We start from the raw sequence: 20,162 nt of genomic DNA, 5'->3' as shown, positions 1-20,162 counted from the left end.
CAAGCCTTTGTCGGCCCTGCAGTCACGGGCCGCATCTCCCCTCGTGCCGCCCAAGGCCCAAGCGGTGTAGCACAGGGAATCTCGAGGATTCCTAAACCGAGGAGGAAAAAAAAGAGAGCAGGTTAATTACCCTCGCCGCCGCGAATCCCCTCCCCCTCCACTCGCCGCCGTCCCCGACAGCAAAGAATCGCCTAGCGAAAATCCTTGCGGCTCGGATTCCGGCGGCCGCCGCCGCGATGAAGCTCGTCCACCGCAATCTCGCCCGCAACGGGCCCGGCTCCGCCAAGGTCTTCCTCTCCTCTCTCCCCTCCCCCACCCCTCCCTCTCGGCGCGCTCTGTTTGAGGAGCGGCCCGGGCTGGCCCCTGGTGGGGTTCTTTGGGCGTGGCTGCTGACTAGCTCGCTCCTGTGTTGGTGTTGCGCAGCTGCTGCCGGAGGAGGAGGACGACCTGTGGCACGCGTACAATCTCATCGCCGTCGGGGACAGCCTCCAGGCCGTCACTGTCCGGTGGGTTCTCCTTTTGCATCGTGGTGCTTGTGTTACTTTTTGGTTCAGCTCATGTGCTCTATGCACACTATGCTAGTAGTAGTTAGCAACCGAGTCCTCTGGTGGATGCTGCAGCCGCCATAATTTGCTCTCCCCGGTTTGGCACTTTCTGATTGCTAGTTTCGAAGTACTCTTATGGATCTCGGTCGACCATTGCAAGTGCAAGCAGAGTTAGGGTAGGTTCCTGCATGGGAGGCATGGTTTGCCAGGTGAAGAAAAACAAAAATAAGGTCGAGCTGGCTATGATGGGTATTTCTCAGCTCTTGACCGTGGTTTGTGGAATTGTACACCATTCGCGTGATGACTTGTCTCTCCTTCATGATACTCCCTCCATAAAGAAATATAAGAGCGTTTAGATCACTAAAAGTAGTGATCTAAATGCTCTTATATTTCTTTACAGAGGGAGTAGTATAGTTGTGACAAGTTCAAGCCTCTGTCCAAGGGCCTTCTAGTTATCTGGTATACCATGGAAACTCATAATCCCCTCGAAATTGATCATCTTCTTCTGTTCGTTTACAGGAAAGTTCTCAGGGATTCTGCTTCTGGAGGACGTGATGCGGAGCGCGTGAAGCTAAAGTTGGAAATTGTAGTTGAGGTGATATTGTCTGTTTATTCGGTATTCCCATCGAGTGACTTTGTTTAGTTGGTGGTTCTAGCTGTAACCATTTTGGCTTCCAACATTAGGCATCATCGTTGTTATGACTGCGTACTTTTTGACATCACAGATGGAAGGTGGTAGGGGATTAGCATACTGGCTGCAAAAGCTTAGAGTTATTACTGATTCTAGATCATATCTGTCGGATATGTACTGAAATGGCTCAAGTAATACATGACCTGAAAATTAGAGAAGGGATGCAGTTGTGTAGGTCTTATATGCATGTTGCTGCCACTGCGTTAGAATAATAACGTAGCGCTTTCCTTGCAAAAAAAAAGAGTTGTATGATGAGCACCTAATGAAGCATCATCACTTGATAACTCGAAAATGCATTGAGCAGAGGTAATAAGGCACCATGCCTAGGAATTAACACCTTATACATCGCTTTTCTTTGTTTTGTTTATTGTTCTTTCCGATGCTATAAAAAACAAAATTATATGATTTTCTAATTTGATAATGACACGATTCTTTATCTTGGGCATAGTCTGTAGATTATGACAAGGAGGGGAACGTTTTGCGCGTCCGTGGCAAAAATATTACTGAGAATGATCACGTGAAGATTGGCCAGTTTCATACTTTAGAACTTGAGCTGAAGAGACCTTTTGTTCTACGAAAGGTATGCCCAAAAGTTATTTTAAGCTATTGTACCTGTTTACTCTGTGGACTACCATATTGGTTTACAATTGATGATAAGTACAGTACCCTTTGCTTAAACTTTTAATCAGTTTTAATTTTGGACATGACTCTGAAAATCTAAATGGACTCTTTCTACTTGTGTAGGAATATTGGGATTGGTTAGCACTTGATACCATCCAACAAGCATGTGGTATGTGATTTATCTTCGACAGATATTACAGCCTTTATCATTATCTGCTTCACTGCTACTGCTTCACAAAAGAAAAAAGACAGTATTTTAATTGTGTGCACTTAAACCTCTTCAGATCCTACTGCAAGTGCTGATCTAGCAGTTATTCTTATGCAAGAAGGACTTGCCCACTTATTCCTTATTGGGAGAAGGTATCCAAAACCATTTTTCACTCGCTGAACATAATATTTCATTGTTTTCTCTTCTTGAATTGCTTTAGATAATTAGATCCCATGCAAGTCATGCTAAATATGATTATTTCATAGGATAACCTTACAATAAGCTTGTCTGATTCTCTCATGATAAGCATACCTCATGAAGTTACATTGACCTTTGCACCCTTTTGATGAGGTTCTATTATCCAAGCGACCATTACCTTAAAAGTTGACTTTCCGTTTTGTGAGTGTGTGTGTGGGGGGGGGGGGGGGGGGGTATTTCCAGGGACAGATCCAACAACAACAACAAAGCCTTTCAGTCCCAAACAAGGTTGGGGTAGGCTAGAGTTGAAACCCATAAGATCTTGAAACCTAATCATGTTTCTGGCACGTGGATAGCTAACTTCCACACACCCCTGTCCATGGCTAGTTCTTTGGTGATATTCCAGTCCTTCAGATCTCTCTTTACGGACTCCTCCCGAGTTTGGTCTACCCCGACCTCTCTTGACATTATCAGGTATCAGCATGCTTTATCCTTCTGCTATGCACCGGCGCTTCTGGAGCCCTGTGTTGTATATGCCCAAACCATCTCAGACGGTGTTGGACAAGAATCCATAACTATAAAATATGTAATGGAAAAGAATAATCTTGTGATGGCACCGATTTTGAACTAGAATGTCAGATGGTGCTAACACCAAACTGAAGTTTCATGAGTATTTTCATTCAATATTCACGCACCCTGTGCAGTTACACAGGAACAACAGATTTGTCTATGGTCTCCCCTAAATATGAACATCCAGTGGTCATACAGATTCTGGCATGTTCTTACTATTGCTTCCCTAGTCCTTGATTGGCTTGAGTTGTTTCTGCCTTTTCATTCAACTTACTAGTTATGACTGTTTTAAACAGCATAACAGCAACAAGGTCACGTATTGAAACATCGATTCCTAGGAAACATGGACCTGCCATTGCTGGTTACGAATCGGTACGTTAACTATTCTATAAGATAATGTGGATTTTATTTGTCTTATCTATTTGCTACTGAGTTGGCAGCCTTTTTTTCCCTATGCAGGCTCTCAAGAAGTTCTTTGAGCATGTTTTGCAAGTAAGCACATAATAATCTGTTCAAAGTTCACAAGAAATGAGAATGTTTATAAATGATTTTTTTTGTAACACATTACATTGCTTATCTGCAGGCCTTGCTGAAGCACATTGATTTCGAAGTGGTCCAGTGTGTTGTAATTGCAAGCCCAGGTTTTACTAAGGTAATCACATACCTAGAGGGAAAATATATATTATTATAATACTTTCTTTATAAGGGTCATCAGTCTGAAAACATCTTAAACAATGTTTTTTGAAGAATGATAAATGTGCCTGTCATGTGTTGTTAAATCAATTTCTGAGTCGATCTTGATAGGCAAAATAGAAACCAGTTGGTTAATGTTAATAACCTATCAAATAGTAAAATAAACCATGCCTCACGAAAAAGGTCTCGGGCTTATATGTTGCTCTGGTCGTATCATATGTCAGCACTGGTTCATTGTTTATAAGGTGGTAACATGACCTAAGGCAAGCAACAACCACCCTGACACGTAAGCGCCTAAAGCGGGCATAATTGTAAGGCGCTGACAGGGCACCTTGGCACCGAAGCGTCGCTTAAGCATCCAAGACAGGACGCCTTATAAACAATATGTTCTGCAGATATATTCCATGTCTCGAGGGACTACCCAAAGCCTGATGTTTCCATTCCCTAATTTCGTTACCAACTTGAGTGCGTAGTACTGTACTAACATCCGCCGTCTACATATGGTTTACCATCACTCGTTGTCCTGTTTTAATGGGTAACTAGAGAGTTTGCTGAGTACATACAGTTTAAATTTTACTCCCTCCGTCCAAAAAAGCTTGTCCCAAGCTTGTCCCTCAAATGGATGTATCTAGCACTAACTTGGTGCTAGATACATCCATTTGAGGGACAAGCTTTTTCGGACGGAGGGAGTATGTACCAGTGTAATATGGTCAAATTATCATGGTTTTGGCTGCACCTGGCAATACAGTCAATTGCATCATTGCATGTTACTTTTGCCATCGACACTTGTTTCCAACTTGAAACATGTGCTACTGTCTACTTCCATTTTGGTCCATCTATTGCTACTTGCATAAGTTAAACCCTCCATATCTTCATGAAAATAATATCAATTCCTATTCTTTTTCTTCTCTTTTTATCTTAATCACAGGATCAGTTTCGTGATTACATGCATCTTGAAGCTGCACGGCGAGACTTGAGAGTAATAATTGAGAACAAATCACGCATTATTCTTGCACATGCACCTTCAGGCTACAAGTGAGTTCTATATTTTCTCATTCAATTGATTCTGTGTACTCCTCGACCTGTTTTGGCTGTCTATCTTTCCCCTTCTATGTAAGCTAGAACAGGGTAATACTTGGAGATTTAGGTTCTGCTTCTAAAATTCTGAATAATCTGTTGGAAACTTGCTTGATGTCGTACTACTAACATGTCTATCCGGCTGATACAAGTGGTTCATTTGCTTGTGACCACTTGTATGGTCATTCTGGAATACTCTAATCCTCTACTGAGCTATATATTTGCTGAATGAGTGGTTGGTTTATGTATTTCCTGGTCCTCTATTTTCTCTTTGCTCTCTGTTTGCTTTGATCCTAATGTTGCTGTTGATTATTGGTTATTTGGTATAGGCATAGTTTGAAGGAAGTATTGGACACTCCAGGTGTGATGTCACTGATAAAAGATACAAAAGCGGCACAGGAGGTAAGTCTGATTTAGAACTCCCCGTTGTCAATATATCACGTAGCTTACACGTATGATTCCTCTGAAAAAATTCCATATTTTGATTAACTACACATGCCAGACACTTTCAAAACAGATTCTAAATGCAGCTGCTCAGATCTTGTCTTGTATTTCTATTGTAATTTGCAGGTGCAAGCTTTGAAGGAGTTCTTCGCTATGCTTACTAATGTAAGCCTCTTGAACAAGCGAACTTGTAACTGATGGTTTTTCAGTACTGATCTTAACTTATCTAATATGTTGCTACTGCTTAGATGTTGACCATGTATACATATACATACACACTTGTATTTTAGATCAGAAGAACAGTTACTGTACTGATTTTATGTGTTTATGACTTGCAGCCGTTGATTCTGCTTAGTTCAAGCATATCTGATTAGACTTAAATGTTTGCTGCTTAATTGCAGGACTCAGCCCGAGCGTGTTATGGACCTAAGCACGTTGAGGTCGCACATGAACGTCTTGCAATACAAACTCTTCTGATGACAGATACTTTGTTTCGGTAAGTCATGTTTATGGAATTGATTATACTGTTATTTCTTGTGCATATGTTCTGTTCGAAAAATGTGGTTGGTTTGGTATTAGAACAATAGCCACAAAAAACTTGACAAAGAAGTCTCAATGCAACAAAACTGTGCGATGTGGCCATTGCGGTAGGTTGGTTAAGCTTGCTTGCCTACCTGCTATGGATGAATTGTGTGGCTCACCAGGAAACATTAGATTAATGAAATACTTGGGTTTTGCAAATTCTGAAATATTGGTTCGGTATATATATTAATTTCCACTCCTTATTGTTCATCATGGCATGAACGAGCACTTGATACCAAGAGAATTATTGTAGCAACTACTACTATGTGTTCTAACTAATGAGTACTACAAACTTTATTTTTGAAAGGTCACGAGCAGAAACTTAGGTCAAGTTATTGCTTTATGTAGCCTGCTTTGTTCAGTTGAAATAAGTTTGCATCATGAGCTGGTTGCTGATCACTACTCTTGATGTTGAAGATGCTATTGATTGTGAATCCATATTAGGCTATTTACACCACAGGAATGGAATCGAAAATTTTCTGCAAGAAAAAATAGCAGGCTTCCCTTTCAATAGTTCATTTTGTTAGTCTGAGCATATCAACAATTCACTTTTGTTAGTCTGGTGAGCATATCAACAATTCACTTTTGTTAGTCTGGGCATTAGCAAGGGAGGTTCCCATATTTGATGAGTGGCTTCAAGCCGAATATGTGTATGTACATGCGCTTCCTATGCATCTAATATGACCTGAAAATTGAAACAGAAGTTCATGAATTGCAATTTGCCTGTACAGTCTTGCTGTTTATTTATTTTCCTTCTGCTTCCCCTTGTAGGAACACGGACATTGCTAGCAGGAGAAAGTATGTGAACCTGGTTGAGTCAGTCAAGAAATATGGTGGTACAGTGCACATATTTTCTTCGATGCATGTCTCTGGCGACCGTGAGTATGCTGTCACTGTTCACCTTATTCATAATTGCTCATTTCACACTACAATCAGTGAAAACTATTGAGATGGAATAAAGTGTCACGCCGTTGGAAATGTTGCGAAGAGAATTAATAATTAACTAAATGTAGTTATAGTTGCATGCTATGGCAAAAAGGTTGAAGCAAGAAGGAATTTCTTTATTACAAATCAATTTTCTGCACAGTTTCTGCGTTCTGAGATTGCATTTTTCTCTGCTGATGTGTTTGAACAGAATTGGCGCAGTTGACAGGAATAGCAGCTATACTTCGTTTCCCTCTGCCAGATTTGGAGGACATCGAGATGTGATTAGTCCAGCCCTGTCTGCAGCTGCCTAACATTGTTTGTACCAAGCTGTTAACTTATAGCTGATCAAGTGTAATAACAATATAATAATAATATAACAGTTGGTTCTATGTAGGTAGCAACAGAAAGAAATCCTGACTACATTTTAAGTATATCCTTGTTGTAAATGGTTAGCTATGCCACATCTATTGGTTATTCTTGACTTAATAACAAGGGCCCTCTCCATTTTTGGCCTTGAGATGTGGATGCTGAGGTACACAGGTCGGCCAGGGCTGCCACTTCTCTAGCTTCATGTCGACATATCTCGCTGTGTAACCACCCTCGTTATATGTGTGTTCTGTAAACATTTACTGGATAAAGGTTGGTCGTTCCCTGGAAAGCTTGTTGCTGCCTCTACCGTAGAATCCCTAGTTGATCTAAATATAACCCTAGCTGCGGCCATCCTTTCCTTTCCTATTGTGGGGAACAGGCACCAGAGCTATGTCTCGCTCTTTGCGACACAGAAGCTCGTCCCGCCTTTGGCGTGCGGGCAAGCGGGTCAGCCCACATATGTGTTCTTGGAGACTTCTCTAAGCAGTTTTGGTAAGTTTTCATGGATCAGCATTAGAAGTTTCCATCCGCTTTTTTTATTTTATTTTGTTTCGATGTGTTTTATATCAGTTTTCAATGATTTTTTGATATATTTTTTTCTAATTTCTGTTTTCCCTTTTTCTTCAGTTTTCAAATACAAGTGGGCTTTTTCTTCAAATACATGCTGGACATTTTTCGTATACAGGCTTACCATTTTTTAATTATGCAAATATTTTTTTGACATTGTATAAATATTTAAAAATGTCATGAACATATGGAGAGTGTGAATATTTTGATGGTATGGAACATTTTCAGAAAATTATACGCACATTTTTTTACATTTTATATCATTTTTTAAATTGTGATGAACATTTTTCGAAACACATAAATATTTTCTTTAAATGTCACATACATTTTTTTTGGCAATAAACAGTTTTTGAAATTATGTGTCATTTTTTATATTGTAATATTTAAGAAAAGAAATGAGAAGACTATTTAAAAAATACATGAACATTTTTTGAATTTCCAAATTGTTTTTGAACCATAGGAACATTCTAAAAATTAGCGCGGACAATTTTTTTACACTGCATAGATATATTTTAAATGAATGATGAACACTTTTAATCTTTGCTTAAGTAAATTATCTTTTGGAAACGTGTGTGCAACATGTGTTGTGGGCCCTTGCACGTCAGTTTTTCCTCCTCTCCTTCCTTGGACGGATCTGGCATCTTCTTCCTCGTACTCGTCTCAAGCCCCCCTCCCCCCATTAACACCCAACACATCCTCCCTCAAATCTCCTACCTAAATCCTCTGCAGCCCAAGAGATCCCCTGCTCAAGAACGACACCCCACTATGTTGTGAATTTAGTGAGACGACCTTTGCGCAGAACGCGCAACAATTTGCATTGCAAGACTAGGGCACCAATGTGGACATGCAAGGACGGGGCGTGCTGCGAACCAACATGTGGTTGGATGGCTAGGTGTACAATAGTATCCCCAGCCCACCAGGATTTAAGTCCCGGTGCTCTCATTTATCTTGAATTTATTTTAAGTTTTTCGGTGATGCGCGTTTAGTGGAGTAGACATTCTCGTCGACTATGAGGCGCCTAGTGATCTCGTAAAATCTCAAAATGATATGGCGGCTCAATCTCTCGAAGGTGCTCATAGGAATAATGTGTGCGTGTGCACTGGCGGAGGCCCCCGGTGGGCAGGGTATGGCGGCTGCCATACCTTGATTCTGACACAATTTTTTTTTATACCTACGCATTGATGATCGATTGCTTGTCTCTCGACTCGATCGTTTTAATCAATAACAGAAAACGAGACGTCGCTGGCCTGATGGGCCGACGGAGCCAGCGACCCAGCGTGTTGGGCCAGATTCGTTCGAGCGCCCGCACGACTGGCCAAAATTGATCGAGCGCCCACGCACGAGCACGACTGCGCACAACGCGAACCTAGTTTAGTTAGCCCGCACGACTGGCCAGAAGATGGAAAGGAATGGAAAGGGACTAGCAAATTCAAAGGAAAGGGATATTTCTCGTTTCTTCTCTGAAATTTAGTAGCGATTTTCAACAACAGCTTGAATCCAAAGCAGATTTCAGTGAAAAATTTATGTTGTTTGCAGATTTGACAAGATATTTTGAAGTACTTGGTAGTGGCAGCAGCTCGAAATCGAATCCAAGCACCCAAGAAAGTGTTAATGTTTTGGCACATCTAAGTCATCCAGCTCAAGTGACTTCCGGAAGTAGAGCATGAAAATTTCATGTCAACTGTTTTGATTGTTGGAAAAAATGTGGTCGCGGCACTTTGTAAATATGTTGGTGGGCTATGTAGCATCCATAATTTTTCAAAAACTACATGTGATGATTTGCATTATAATAAATCTTTGCTTAAGACTTCGCCACACCTTTATTTTTTTCCGTCCTCCGATCATCAATGCGCATTATATTTATATATATATATATATATATATAGCGCCTATGCGTGCACTGTGTTCAAAATAAAGGACGGGGTGTGCTTGCCGTGCATCGTCCTACGGCGGTTACAATCCCAGAGGCGACGCGACGAAGGAAGAGGAGAGACGATATGCGCCACGAGGGACAGAGGTTGTTGCTACTGAGAAGATTTTCTGCAAGAGCAACAGAGTTGCAAACAACGACGACAAAAACAACGATGCTGCAGCGAAAACATCTTTCATTGCGAATTTTTTTTATAACATCAGCCACGTTGCAAAAGAGTGAAGATCCAAAAAAAATCTACATGAGTCGGGCGGTCCTTCTGTCTCGCAATGAGACCTTCTAATTCGCGCATATAGCGCCTAATGAAGAACCAGCGCTCACGTGCCGCTGATCACGACGACCCACTGATCTTCCAGATCTCTCCTTCGCCAGGCTTGCTCGGCCGCTCGCCCACTCACTTATTTTTCTTGCTTGTTATTTGCAAGGGCTGGTTCTTTGTCCATGAATGTTTGAGAAATTAAAAATATTAACGAATTTGAAAAATATACAGGAAATGCAAAAAATGGGGACTACAAAAATGTCCACATATTCAAAGAAGTGTTCATGAATTAAAAAAATGTCCGTGAATTAAAAAAATTCATGGATTAAAAAAACTCATGGATTAATTTTTTTCATGAATTTGGAAAAAAGAGTTCACCAATTTTAAAAAGTGCATTGAATTTCAAAGAAAAAAATCATGATTTAAAAAAAGGAAATATAAAAAGTTCGTGTATTTGAATTAGTTTTCAAATTTTAAAGATGATTGCTAATTTGAGAAAGTTCACGAGAAATAATGATCATGAAATTTAAATAAACTACATGAATTTTGAAAAATCACGCGTTTAAAAAAAGAGGCATGTAATAAATAAAATTAAGAACGAAAAGTAAATAAAAAAATCAAAAATGAAATAATAAAACAGTACGAAAACTGAACAAAAATCCAACAGAAAAGCAAAGGAAAAAAAAACTAGCTACGTTTGTCCCAAATAAAACCACACGTAGCGCCCGTTGCGAAAGAAAGACAATAGACCTAGTTAGGCCAGCCCATGTAGATCATCTGGGGATTCAGTTCTCGCAAGTCGCAACAGTCGTCGATAGGAAGTGGCCACGGATCCAAGCTGGAGCCGATATGAAGTAGCGACGGATCCGGAGAGGTTCTGGAGATTTTGGACTAATTCGATTCAACCATGGGTTTATATAAGTAAAGACGACCATAAAATTGCGAAATACGAAGACGGATATTTGGTTGAAGGCGAGCTAGGGACAAGGAGAAGGCTAACAAGTCCCAATGGACAGCAGGATGGAGGTCGAGGATGATCTTGTCGGAAGGGCGGAAACTTGTTAGAATTAATCCCGTGTCCGTGTATGGAAAAAAAACTTGTACGAAACGGGTCGCACGCTCCAAATCGTTGGACCCTGTTCCGATGCTGCCACCTGGAAAAACGGATCTAAGCATCTCCATCTTCTTCCACCACCTCCAGGTAACTTCTCCGATTCCCAAAACTATTCGCCAAATTCCTTCACAGATCTCGCCATGGGGCTGCTTCTCTGTTCCCGCCGGTGCACGCGATGCCTGGCGCTGCTGCTCCGTCCTCAAACCGTCCTGGTTGCTCGGCTTCACCGGTCTCGATGACGATGCAGTTGCGCTGCTCGCCTCCCCTTTTGGGCCTACTGCTGACCGATTGGATCCAGGCCTGCTGGTGGTCATTGCCCCCAGTCGGCCCACTGCCGGCTGATTGGATCCAGTCGGTCCACTGCTGGCCGATTGGCCTCAGTCGGCCCACTACTGGCCGATTGACACCCAGTCTGCTTCCTCTAGGCCGACAGGTGCATGCACCCATTTACCTGTTAAATAGGTATTTGAAAAATGTTGAAAAAAGTATTTAAAAAAAATGTTGATCATGCATATAAAAATGTTAATCAAAAAAACATATTGAACAAGTATTTTAAAGATGTTGAACAAATATTTGAAAAATATTGAATATGTATTTGAAAAATATTAAAGAAGCATTTTAAAAAATGTTGATCATATATATAAAAATGTTAATCAAGCATTTGCAAAAAATGTTGAATAAGTATTTCAAAAAATGTTGAAAAAGTTTTTAAAAATATATTAATCATGTATATAAGAATGTTGAACAAGTATTTGTAAAAATGTTGAACAAGTATTTGAAAAAAATATTAATCATGTATATATAAATGTTGAACAAGTATTTTTAAAAATGTTGATCATGTATATAAAAATGTTGAACAAGTATTTAAAATATGTTGAACAAGTATTTAAAAAAATGTTAAACAAGTATTTTTAAAAAATTGAACAAGTATTTGAAAAAAAGTTTAACATCTGGAAGCTCGTGGGGTAGTTATTAGCTGCGTTGGGGATCGATGCCTGGTCTCCATGGCAATCACCAGAGCAGCTAACCACCCCATTAGTTTCCAATTGCTGGTTCGAAAAGGGATCGCGACCAACTAAAGGTGACTGAGCCGGTCTTCTCCATTATTTCATTATTTTTTTCTTTTCATTCTATATTATTTTTTAAATACTTGTTCAAAAAAATTAAATACTTGTTCAAATTTTTTCAAATACTTGTTCAACATTTTTATATACATGATCAACATTTTTACAAATAATTGTTCAACATTTTTATTTACATGATCAATATTTTTTAAAATACTTGTTCAATATTTTTTTCAAATACTTGTTCAACATTTTTTTCAAATACTTCTTCAGCATTTGTTGCAAATGCTTGATTAACATTTTTATATATACATGATCAACATTTTTTAAAATACTTCTTCAACATTATTCAAATACCTATTCAACAGTTTTCAGATATTCGTTCAAAATTTTCAAATACTTGTGCAACATTTTTTTAAATGCTTGATTAACATTTTTATATGCATGATCAACATTTTTTCAAATACTTCTTCAACATTTTTCAAATACCTATTCAACAGATAGATGGGTGCATGCACCTGTCGGTCTAGAGGAAGCAGACTGGGTGTCAATCGGCCAGCAGTGGGCCGACTAAGGCCAATCGGCCAACAGTGGGCCGACTGGATCCAATCGGCCGACAGTGGGCTGACTGGGGGCCTATCGGCCAGCAGTAGGCCGACTGGATCCAATCGGCCAGCAATATGCCAACTGGATCCAATCGGCCGGCAGTGGGCTGACTGGGGGCCTATCGGCCACCAGTAGGCCGACTGGATCCAATCGGCCAGCAATAGGCCAACTGGATCCAATCGGCCAGCAGTAGGCCAACTGGATAATATTTTTAAAAAATATAATTGCGGCGTAATATTTCTGAAATTTAATATAAAAATTGTATTATTTTAAAAAAATTAGCCCCCTTTTGCAGCCACGCTCCGCTCCTCAACACTGACTAAATTCCGTTGCTCGCCACTGGTCCCATGTGCCCTTGGTCTTGGTTCTTTTTTCCCGAATACGCACGAGCATGCGTATCATTCGTTGAAGAAGAAAAGGGGAGACTCCCCAAGTGTCATATGTACAAAGTTTATTTACATGCCGGATTTTCTGGCACTACCTTGGAAAGAAACTAAGGTCTACTAGGACTTAACGGCCCACCGGTCTAACTCCGCCTCAAGACCCTCTGTGCCCTTCTTGAGTAATCCGACCTTGGCCCATAGCCTTCCTTCGTCCATAATCCGCCGCTTCAATTGGGGAATCGATGGTAGCACGCCATTGAATACCACGTCATTTATGTGCTTCTGTAGCATTCACATAGTCAGTAGGCATTTGGCTCTTGTTGACTTCCCGTCCATAACGGTCGAGTCCTGCCTGGTGCACCACACACCTAAATCCTCATCTGCAAGCGGCTCAAAAGCCGGCCTATCCGTGATCCTCCCCAACCAGTGCCAAAATTGCTTGGCTGCAAAGCGGGCATGACTCCTGATGAGGCAGCCCTCGACGGGCAAGACGATCCGAAGTCCAGCATATGTTCTTGAAGGTTAGCCAGGCGAAAAAACGGCATTGAGAGTGGTGCCCACGATCCCCAAGTAAATGCCGCTGTCTGCGACACCTCGAGCCCCATAAATCGGGCCGCGTATGCCGAACAAGCTGAGAACTGACCATTCTTCTCCCAACTCAACCCAACCATGTTCACAGTCTGCCTTCTTGTAGGCGGTCCCCTTGTATCCGGCGGCCCTTTCCCTCCCGAGCCGCGATGATGGCTCATGCACAGAGGCGACGAAGCTACATTGCTAGAGGCAGTCACGAAGCCCCTCAAGGCGGGTACTTGCCGGCGCTGCTCCGGCCCCAGCGAACTTGGACCTGCTTCTCTCCGGTGTCCGTGGCTGTCGGTGTCCTCTGCCCGGTGGCTCCGGCCTTGAGAACCCAGCAGCCGCATTCCTTACAGCTCGCCTGGCTCCTCGACGTCCCGACGACTATGGCCACGACAACTCGGATCTGCGTTCCTCCAGTCCTAGCTTGCCGGCGTTGCTGTTCGCCGCCGCCCCACCCCCTCTTGGTTTACTTCACCGTCTGCCCAACCTTGTACACCTCAAAGCCTCCCCCTTTTGCCAGATCCAATGCTCGTGGATTCGGAGGAGGTGCCACCCGTCGACGGCAGGTGCAGCCCGCCAACCCCCTGAAAGGATCGATATGGTTGACTAGAGGGGGGGTGAATAGGCAACTAACAATTTTTAGCTTTTCTTTAACAATTTAAACTTTGCATCAAAGTAGGTTGTCTGGATATGCAACTAGGTGAGCAACCTATATGATGCAACAAGGATAGGAACACAAGCAAGCAAGAGATATGAAACAAATAAGCTTGTTCAAATAAAGGCACAAGATAACCAAGAGTGGAGACGGAAAAGACGAGGATGTGTTGCCGAAGTTCCTTCCCTTTGAGAGGAAGTACGTCTCCGTTGGAGTGGTGTGGAGGCACAATGCTCCCCAAGAAGCCACTAGGGCCACCGTATTCTCCTCACGCCCTCACACAATGCGAGATGCCGTGATTCCACTATTGGTGCCCTTGAAGGCGGCGGCCGAACCTTTACAAACAAGGTTGGGGCTCTCTCCACAACTTAATTGGAGGCTCCCAACAAAACCACGAAGCTTCACCATAATGGAATATGGCTCCGAGGTGACCTCAACCGTCTAGGGTGCTCAAACACCCAAGAGTAACAAAATCCACACAAGAAAGTATGGGGGGAGCAAATATCCTTTGGTGGAAGTGTAGATCTAGGTCTCCTCCTTCAATCCCTAGCAAATCAGCAAGTAGCAAGTTTGAGTGGCTAGAGAGAGAGATCGGGCAAGAGAGCTTGAAGTGCATTAATGGTGGAGTGAGAGAGGTCAAAAGGTAAGAGTGGTAGGTGGGAGAAGCTCCCTTATATAGCAACCCTAAATTCCAGCCATTACTGCATTTTTTGCACTGCAGCGGTACAACCGGTCCTCGTCCTGGTACAACCGGGACTCACGGTGTATCTGCAGAACCCTACCAAGCGGTACAACCAGACCTGCAGGCGGTAGTACTGGCTAAGAAAAATAACCGGACTAACCGCCTAGCCACCGCACAACCACCGCATCAAAACAGGAGCTTGACCGGTACTTGGGTGGTGCCTGGCCGGAACAACCGCATGGCCTTGAGCTCTTGGGTGGCTAAGTTTTGAGCGGAAGAATCGCTCGGACCACCGGTGGTACCGGTCATCGAGGAACGACCGGACCAACCGGGCCACTACCGCCCAAGAACCGCATCAAACCAGAAGCGCGAGCAGTACTTGAGCGGTGCATGGCTGGAACCACCGTCCTAGCTTTTGCAGAGCATGGTGGCGGTACCACCGCCCGGAGGTAGCGGTACAACCGCTCGAGCAAAGCTGATGAGCGACAAGACCCAGCGGTACAACCGCTCCAGAGAGCGGTACAACCGCTGGGCAGAAACAGTGAGCAGGAATAGATAAGGGAAGAGACAAGGAAAACTCTCTCTCTCTCACACCTGAGAAAGACAAAGGAGGGGTGATGAAGGTGTACGGGAAAAGATTCCCCCAGTTCTTTCTAATGAGGATTCCCTCTTGATAGTACGGGTTCCCTACGACCAAAGAGATAAAAAGCATAGGGGACACCGTCTTTGATCTTTTCCTACAAGAGAGAATAGCAATCCGATGTAGGCTTAAGCATCGAGAACCTGAAACATATAGCACACGATTAGACCACAAAGGGTTGTCATCATCATCCAAAACATAAAGAGGGAAATGCCCTTTCAATCTCCCCCTTTTTGGTGGATGATGACAACAACACGATTTGCAAGAGATAAGTCAGTGAAATCTAGACGGAACTCCCCCTGAATGTGTGCCCCAACAGGAACCAGCTGTTAGAAAGCATGGGCACACTTTCAGGACTAGACTCCCCCTAGATTTTATAGACTCACCACTCTGAGCACAAAAAGGAGAGACAATATAATACTTAGAGGTAAATAATAACGATAATGACCGAAGAACGGAAAGGTAAAAGGAGAACATAAGTCTCTCACACAGCAAGGAACCAACACTAAACACGAGAAAAAGAGAAAAACCCAAAGCCCAAGCAAATCCCCGAGACCTATAGAACCCTCTCCCCCTTTGGCATCAAGACACCAAAAAGGAAAAGAGCGAAGCTAGCGTCCCAAAGCTCAGGCGTCCTCCTCTGACTCCTCGGTCGCATCTGGATCCTCATCATCAGAGTCGTCGTCGTCGTGATCAGATTCTTCCATGGCATTGTCAGCTGCTGCAAACGAGGAGGATGGCTTGGGAGGGGCTTCATCATCAGTCCAGGTGCTATGGATAGAAATCCAACGCTCCTCTGGGGTGATGCTCTTCTCAGAGCCACTCTGAACCGGCATGTTGAGGTGCTTCATCATTGCAATTTGGCGACGCCGTGCAAGCTTCTCATTGACATGTGCCTCATACATCTTCTTCTGGATGTCAGCCTGGAGACAAAAGGTCTTCTTCACCTTGGCAGTAAGTTTGGCCACCCACGAAGGCTTGGCCCCTGGCTCCAGCTCAAAGTCCTCATCATTAGAAGTAGCATAGACATCCTTAGGAGCATTTTCAGGGAAGCGAGGCTCGGCATGATTCTTCTTCTTAAGGATCTTGACCTCATGAACAGTGAGGTTGTCTGGAGAAGTGAGGATCTCTCCAGGACGACGAACAGCCCACACAGAGTTCAGAAAGCACATGACAAACGGGGCAAAGATTGGGACTTTACGGTACATGACCATGTTGTACATCTCATGCCACATCCAATTTGACACATCAAACGTTGCCCCTGTCCCCACCATGGTCTTCATAGCAACCATCAAATCAACCAGATAGCCATGAAACTCATCTTGATTTCCCACCTTGGGCAAGAGCACATTGCGGAACACTCGGGGCATGATGTCATAGACCTTCTCCAAATCCTTGAATTCTCCAATAATCCCACAGCCCCGAATGTACAGAGGGGCAAGCTTCTCCTTAGCCATGGACTCAGGAAAATCATGAGGATGAATGCCACCCCTTCCTGCCAGACCGGTATCCTCGTACCCAATAGCATTGCAGAATGCCCTCCAGGGAACGTGAAACAATTCATCGCGACACATGAAGGTGAGAGTGCGTGCATCATCTTCCCCAAAATGAACCGTGGCATAGAACTGATGGATGAGTTGAACATCAAAGACATAGTTGACTGACATGAGCTTGACAAGATCAAACTCCTCGCAGAGAGCCAGCGCCTCACCAAAATACTCCATGTTGTTCCTCCAATGGTCAAGATCAATTGTCCACTGCTTGGCATATCTGTTCTTGTTGTTCTCAAAGAGTTCATGAACAATCCGCACTTGCATCTCATTCTGGAACTGAACGGTGGTCCAACGGGGAGCAATGGGAACCTCATACGGATTCTTTGATTGGAAGGTTTCCCAATCCTTGGCTTTCCAATGATGCAACGACATAACCACACGTTGCTTAGCAGCTGCAGACTTTTCACGGCGAGTGGGCTTGGTGGGAATCACAACTTCTTCTTCATCATCAGACACAACCGGGCGCAAGGTCCTTCGTGCCCTCTTCTTGGTCTTGCGAGGAGCAGAGCGAGAACTAGAGCCACCTGAACACACACACGAAAAGAACACACAAAAAACCCAACAAGGATGAGAGGATTGCACCCACTAGAAGAAAAGGAACAAGTTGCAACAACAGATAAGATAGAACAGTGCTTTGTGGTTGATATACTCCGGTTGTACCGGATCTTCCGCCGGTAGTACCACTCCAGCGGTTGTACCGCCCGTAGGGGCGGTAGAACCGCTGACAGTGGCACTACCAGGGAAGATAAATCTAACCGAGGCATACGAATCACACAAGTAATATTCCGAATTCTAAGTGCTGCAAACAAGACAGGAGGCTAACAAAGATCTCTTCTATACCAAAGTTCGAACACTAAACGCGGAACGTTAAGTAATGCCCTAGACAAGGAAGAACCCTAGAAAGAACTAGAAGTAAAGAACACGAGGCATTACCACCATCCATGGGAAGAGATCGGGAGGCCTCCACGGAGAGAATCCACGGAGAGCCAAGGATCCGAAGCGCGAGACGCACTCCGGGGCAGGGGTAGAGATGGCCGGCGGCTAGGGCAAAGAGAAGAGGAATGAGGACGAAGGGAAAAAGACAACCCTTCAGCCCCGTCGGGTATATATAGGCCCGTAGACACGCCCCGGTAGAACCGCTTAGGGGAGCGGTTGTACCGCTTGTCTGGTACAGACCGGTGGTTGGAGGCAATACTTCCGATGCCTGGGAGGCAGCGGTAGTACCGCTCGACGTCAACCGGTAGTACCGGACATAGGTTACCGTGGGTTTGAGCGGTGGAACCGCCCAAGCACTGAACGGAGACCCAACGGGACGACACAACCCGGTACCAGTGGTAGAACCGCCCGTGATACCGGTTGTACCGCCCGACCACCTATGCCCAAGCCAAGATCAAATGAGTGCAATCCGAAGGGAGGAGGAAGGGGCACAAAAACAGGAGAGAAGCAACACCCTAGGAGAACCCAACACAAAGAGCAAAGACAGAACGAGAGAAAACAACATGAGAACAACAAGGCTAACTCCAACCTCCCGAAGAGAGGACGGTGGCCGAGGCCACCTATGTTTGAGTCAATTGGTATGGCACCGCGAAGAATTATCCTTGGGTCCATGACCAAAACTTGTCTTTGAAGCACAAGTACCATCAAACATGGCTAATGTGAAAGACTTGATTGATTTATGCATAATGGGGGGAGGGAGAGTTCATTGAGAGAACATCACTCCCCCTATGTCCATGCCTACATCTAAATAGGACAACACATTGAGTAGGGTGGGGTGTGCAAGGGTTCAAGCAAAATTGCTCGAATCGATGATATTTAGCTCATGCCTTAACTCGTGATATCTTGCTTCATCCAAGGGCTTCGTGAAGATATCTGCAAGGTTATCATGAGTGTTGACATAGTTGAGCTCGATCTTTCCTCGCCTAATGTGATCCTGGATGAAGTGATACCGGATCTCAATATGCTTTGTCTTGAAGTGTTGCACCGGGTTGAGAGAGATCTTGATGGCACTTTCATTGTCACACCAAAGAGGCACTTTGTCACAAGTGACACCGTAATCCTTCAAAGTTTGCCTCATCCATAAGAGTTGTGCACAACAACTACCGGCCGCCACATACTCCGCTTCAGTGGATGAGAGAGACACACAACTTTGCTTTTTGGAAGACCAACTTACCAAAGAGCAACCAAGGAATTGGAACCCTCCGGAAGTGGACTTCCTATCCACTTTGTCTCCCGCCCAATCGGAATCCGAGTACCCTACAAGCTTGAAGTTTGATCCTCTTGGGTACCATAAGCCAAAGTTTGGGGTATGAGCCAAATATCGGAAGATTCGTTTGACCGCCACATAGTGACTTTCCTTAGGTGCGTCTTGAAATCGTGCACAAATTCCCACACTCAACATGATTTCCGGTCTAGATGCACAAAGGTAAAGCAAGGATCCAATCATGGAACGATATACCTTTTGATCCACCACTTTACCATTGGGATCTAAGTCAAGTTGGCACTTGGTGGGCATTGGAGTGGAAGCCGGCTTGACGTCACTTAGCTTGAATCTCTTGAGCATGTCTTGAGTGTATTTGGATTGATTGATGAAGGTTCCTTCTCTTCTTTACTTCACTTCGAACCCTAGAAAGAACTTCAACTCTCCCATGGAGGACATCTCGAACTTTGAGGTCATGAGAGCGGCAAATTCCTCATTGAAAGCTTTGTTAGGAGAACCAAAGATAATATCATCAACATATAATTGGCACACAAACAACTCCCCTTTGACCTTCTTAGTAAAAAGAGTGGGGTCGATTAGCCCAACTTCAAAACCACGGTCTTGTAACAACTCGGTAAGGTGGTCATACCACGCACGTGGGGCTTGTTTAAGGCCATAGAGTGCCTTATCGAGTTGATACACATGATCGGGAAAGTAGGGATCCTCGAACCCGGGGGGTTGCTTGACGTAAACCAATTCATTAATAGGACCATTAAGAAAGGCACTCTTCACATCCATTTGTTGTAACTTAAAGTTGTGATGAGAAGCATATGCAATCAACATGCGAATGGATTCAAGACGAGCAACGGGAGCAAAGGTTTCACCGTAGTCGATACCCTTGACTTGGGAGTAGCCTTGTGCTACTAGACGAGCCTTGTTGCGAATGATAATCCCATGGGCATCTTGCTTGTTCTTGAATATCCACTTGGTTCCTATGACATTGTGATTCCC

General features: G+C 43.7%; 1 protein-coding gene across 1 annotated transcript; it reads left to right on the top strand.

Annotated features, from left to right (window-relative positions):
- Nucleotides 1-88: 88 nt before the first annotated feature.
- LOC125539952 (protein PELOTA 1-like) lies at nucleotides 89-7,073 on the top strand. Its single transcript, XM_048703506.1, has 15 exons — nucleotides 89-287; nucleotides 424-506; nucleotides 1,065-1,140; nucleotides 1,685-1,816; nucleotides 1,981-2,026; nucleotides 2,142-2,217; nucleotides 3,130-3,205; nucleotides 3,293-3,325; nucleotides 3,417-3,485; nucleotides 4,455-4,561; nucleotides 4,933-5,005; nucleotides 5,174-5,212; nucleotides 5,449-5,543; nucleotides 6,401-6,507; nucleotides 6,765-7,073. The coding sequence occupies exons 1-15, from the start codon at nucleotides 237-239 to the stop codon at nucleotides 6,836-6,838; spliced, it is 1,137 nt and encodes a 378-aa protein (XP_048559463.1). The 5' UTR covers nucleotides 89-236; the 3' UTR covers nucleotides 6,839-7,073.
- Nucleotides 7,074-20,162: the final 13,089 nt, after the last annotated feature.

Source organism: Triticum urartu, chromosome 2 (assembly GCF_003073215.2).
Source record: "Triticum urartu cultivar G1812 chromosome 2, Tu2.1, whole genome shotgun sequence".
In the NCBI taxonomy this organism is placed as follows: domain Eukaryota; kingdom Viridiplantae; phylum Streptophyta; class Magnoliopsida; order Poales; family Poaceae; genus Triticum; species Triticum urartu.
This window is presented reverse-complemented; position numbering and strand designations above follow the sequence as displayed.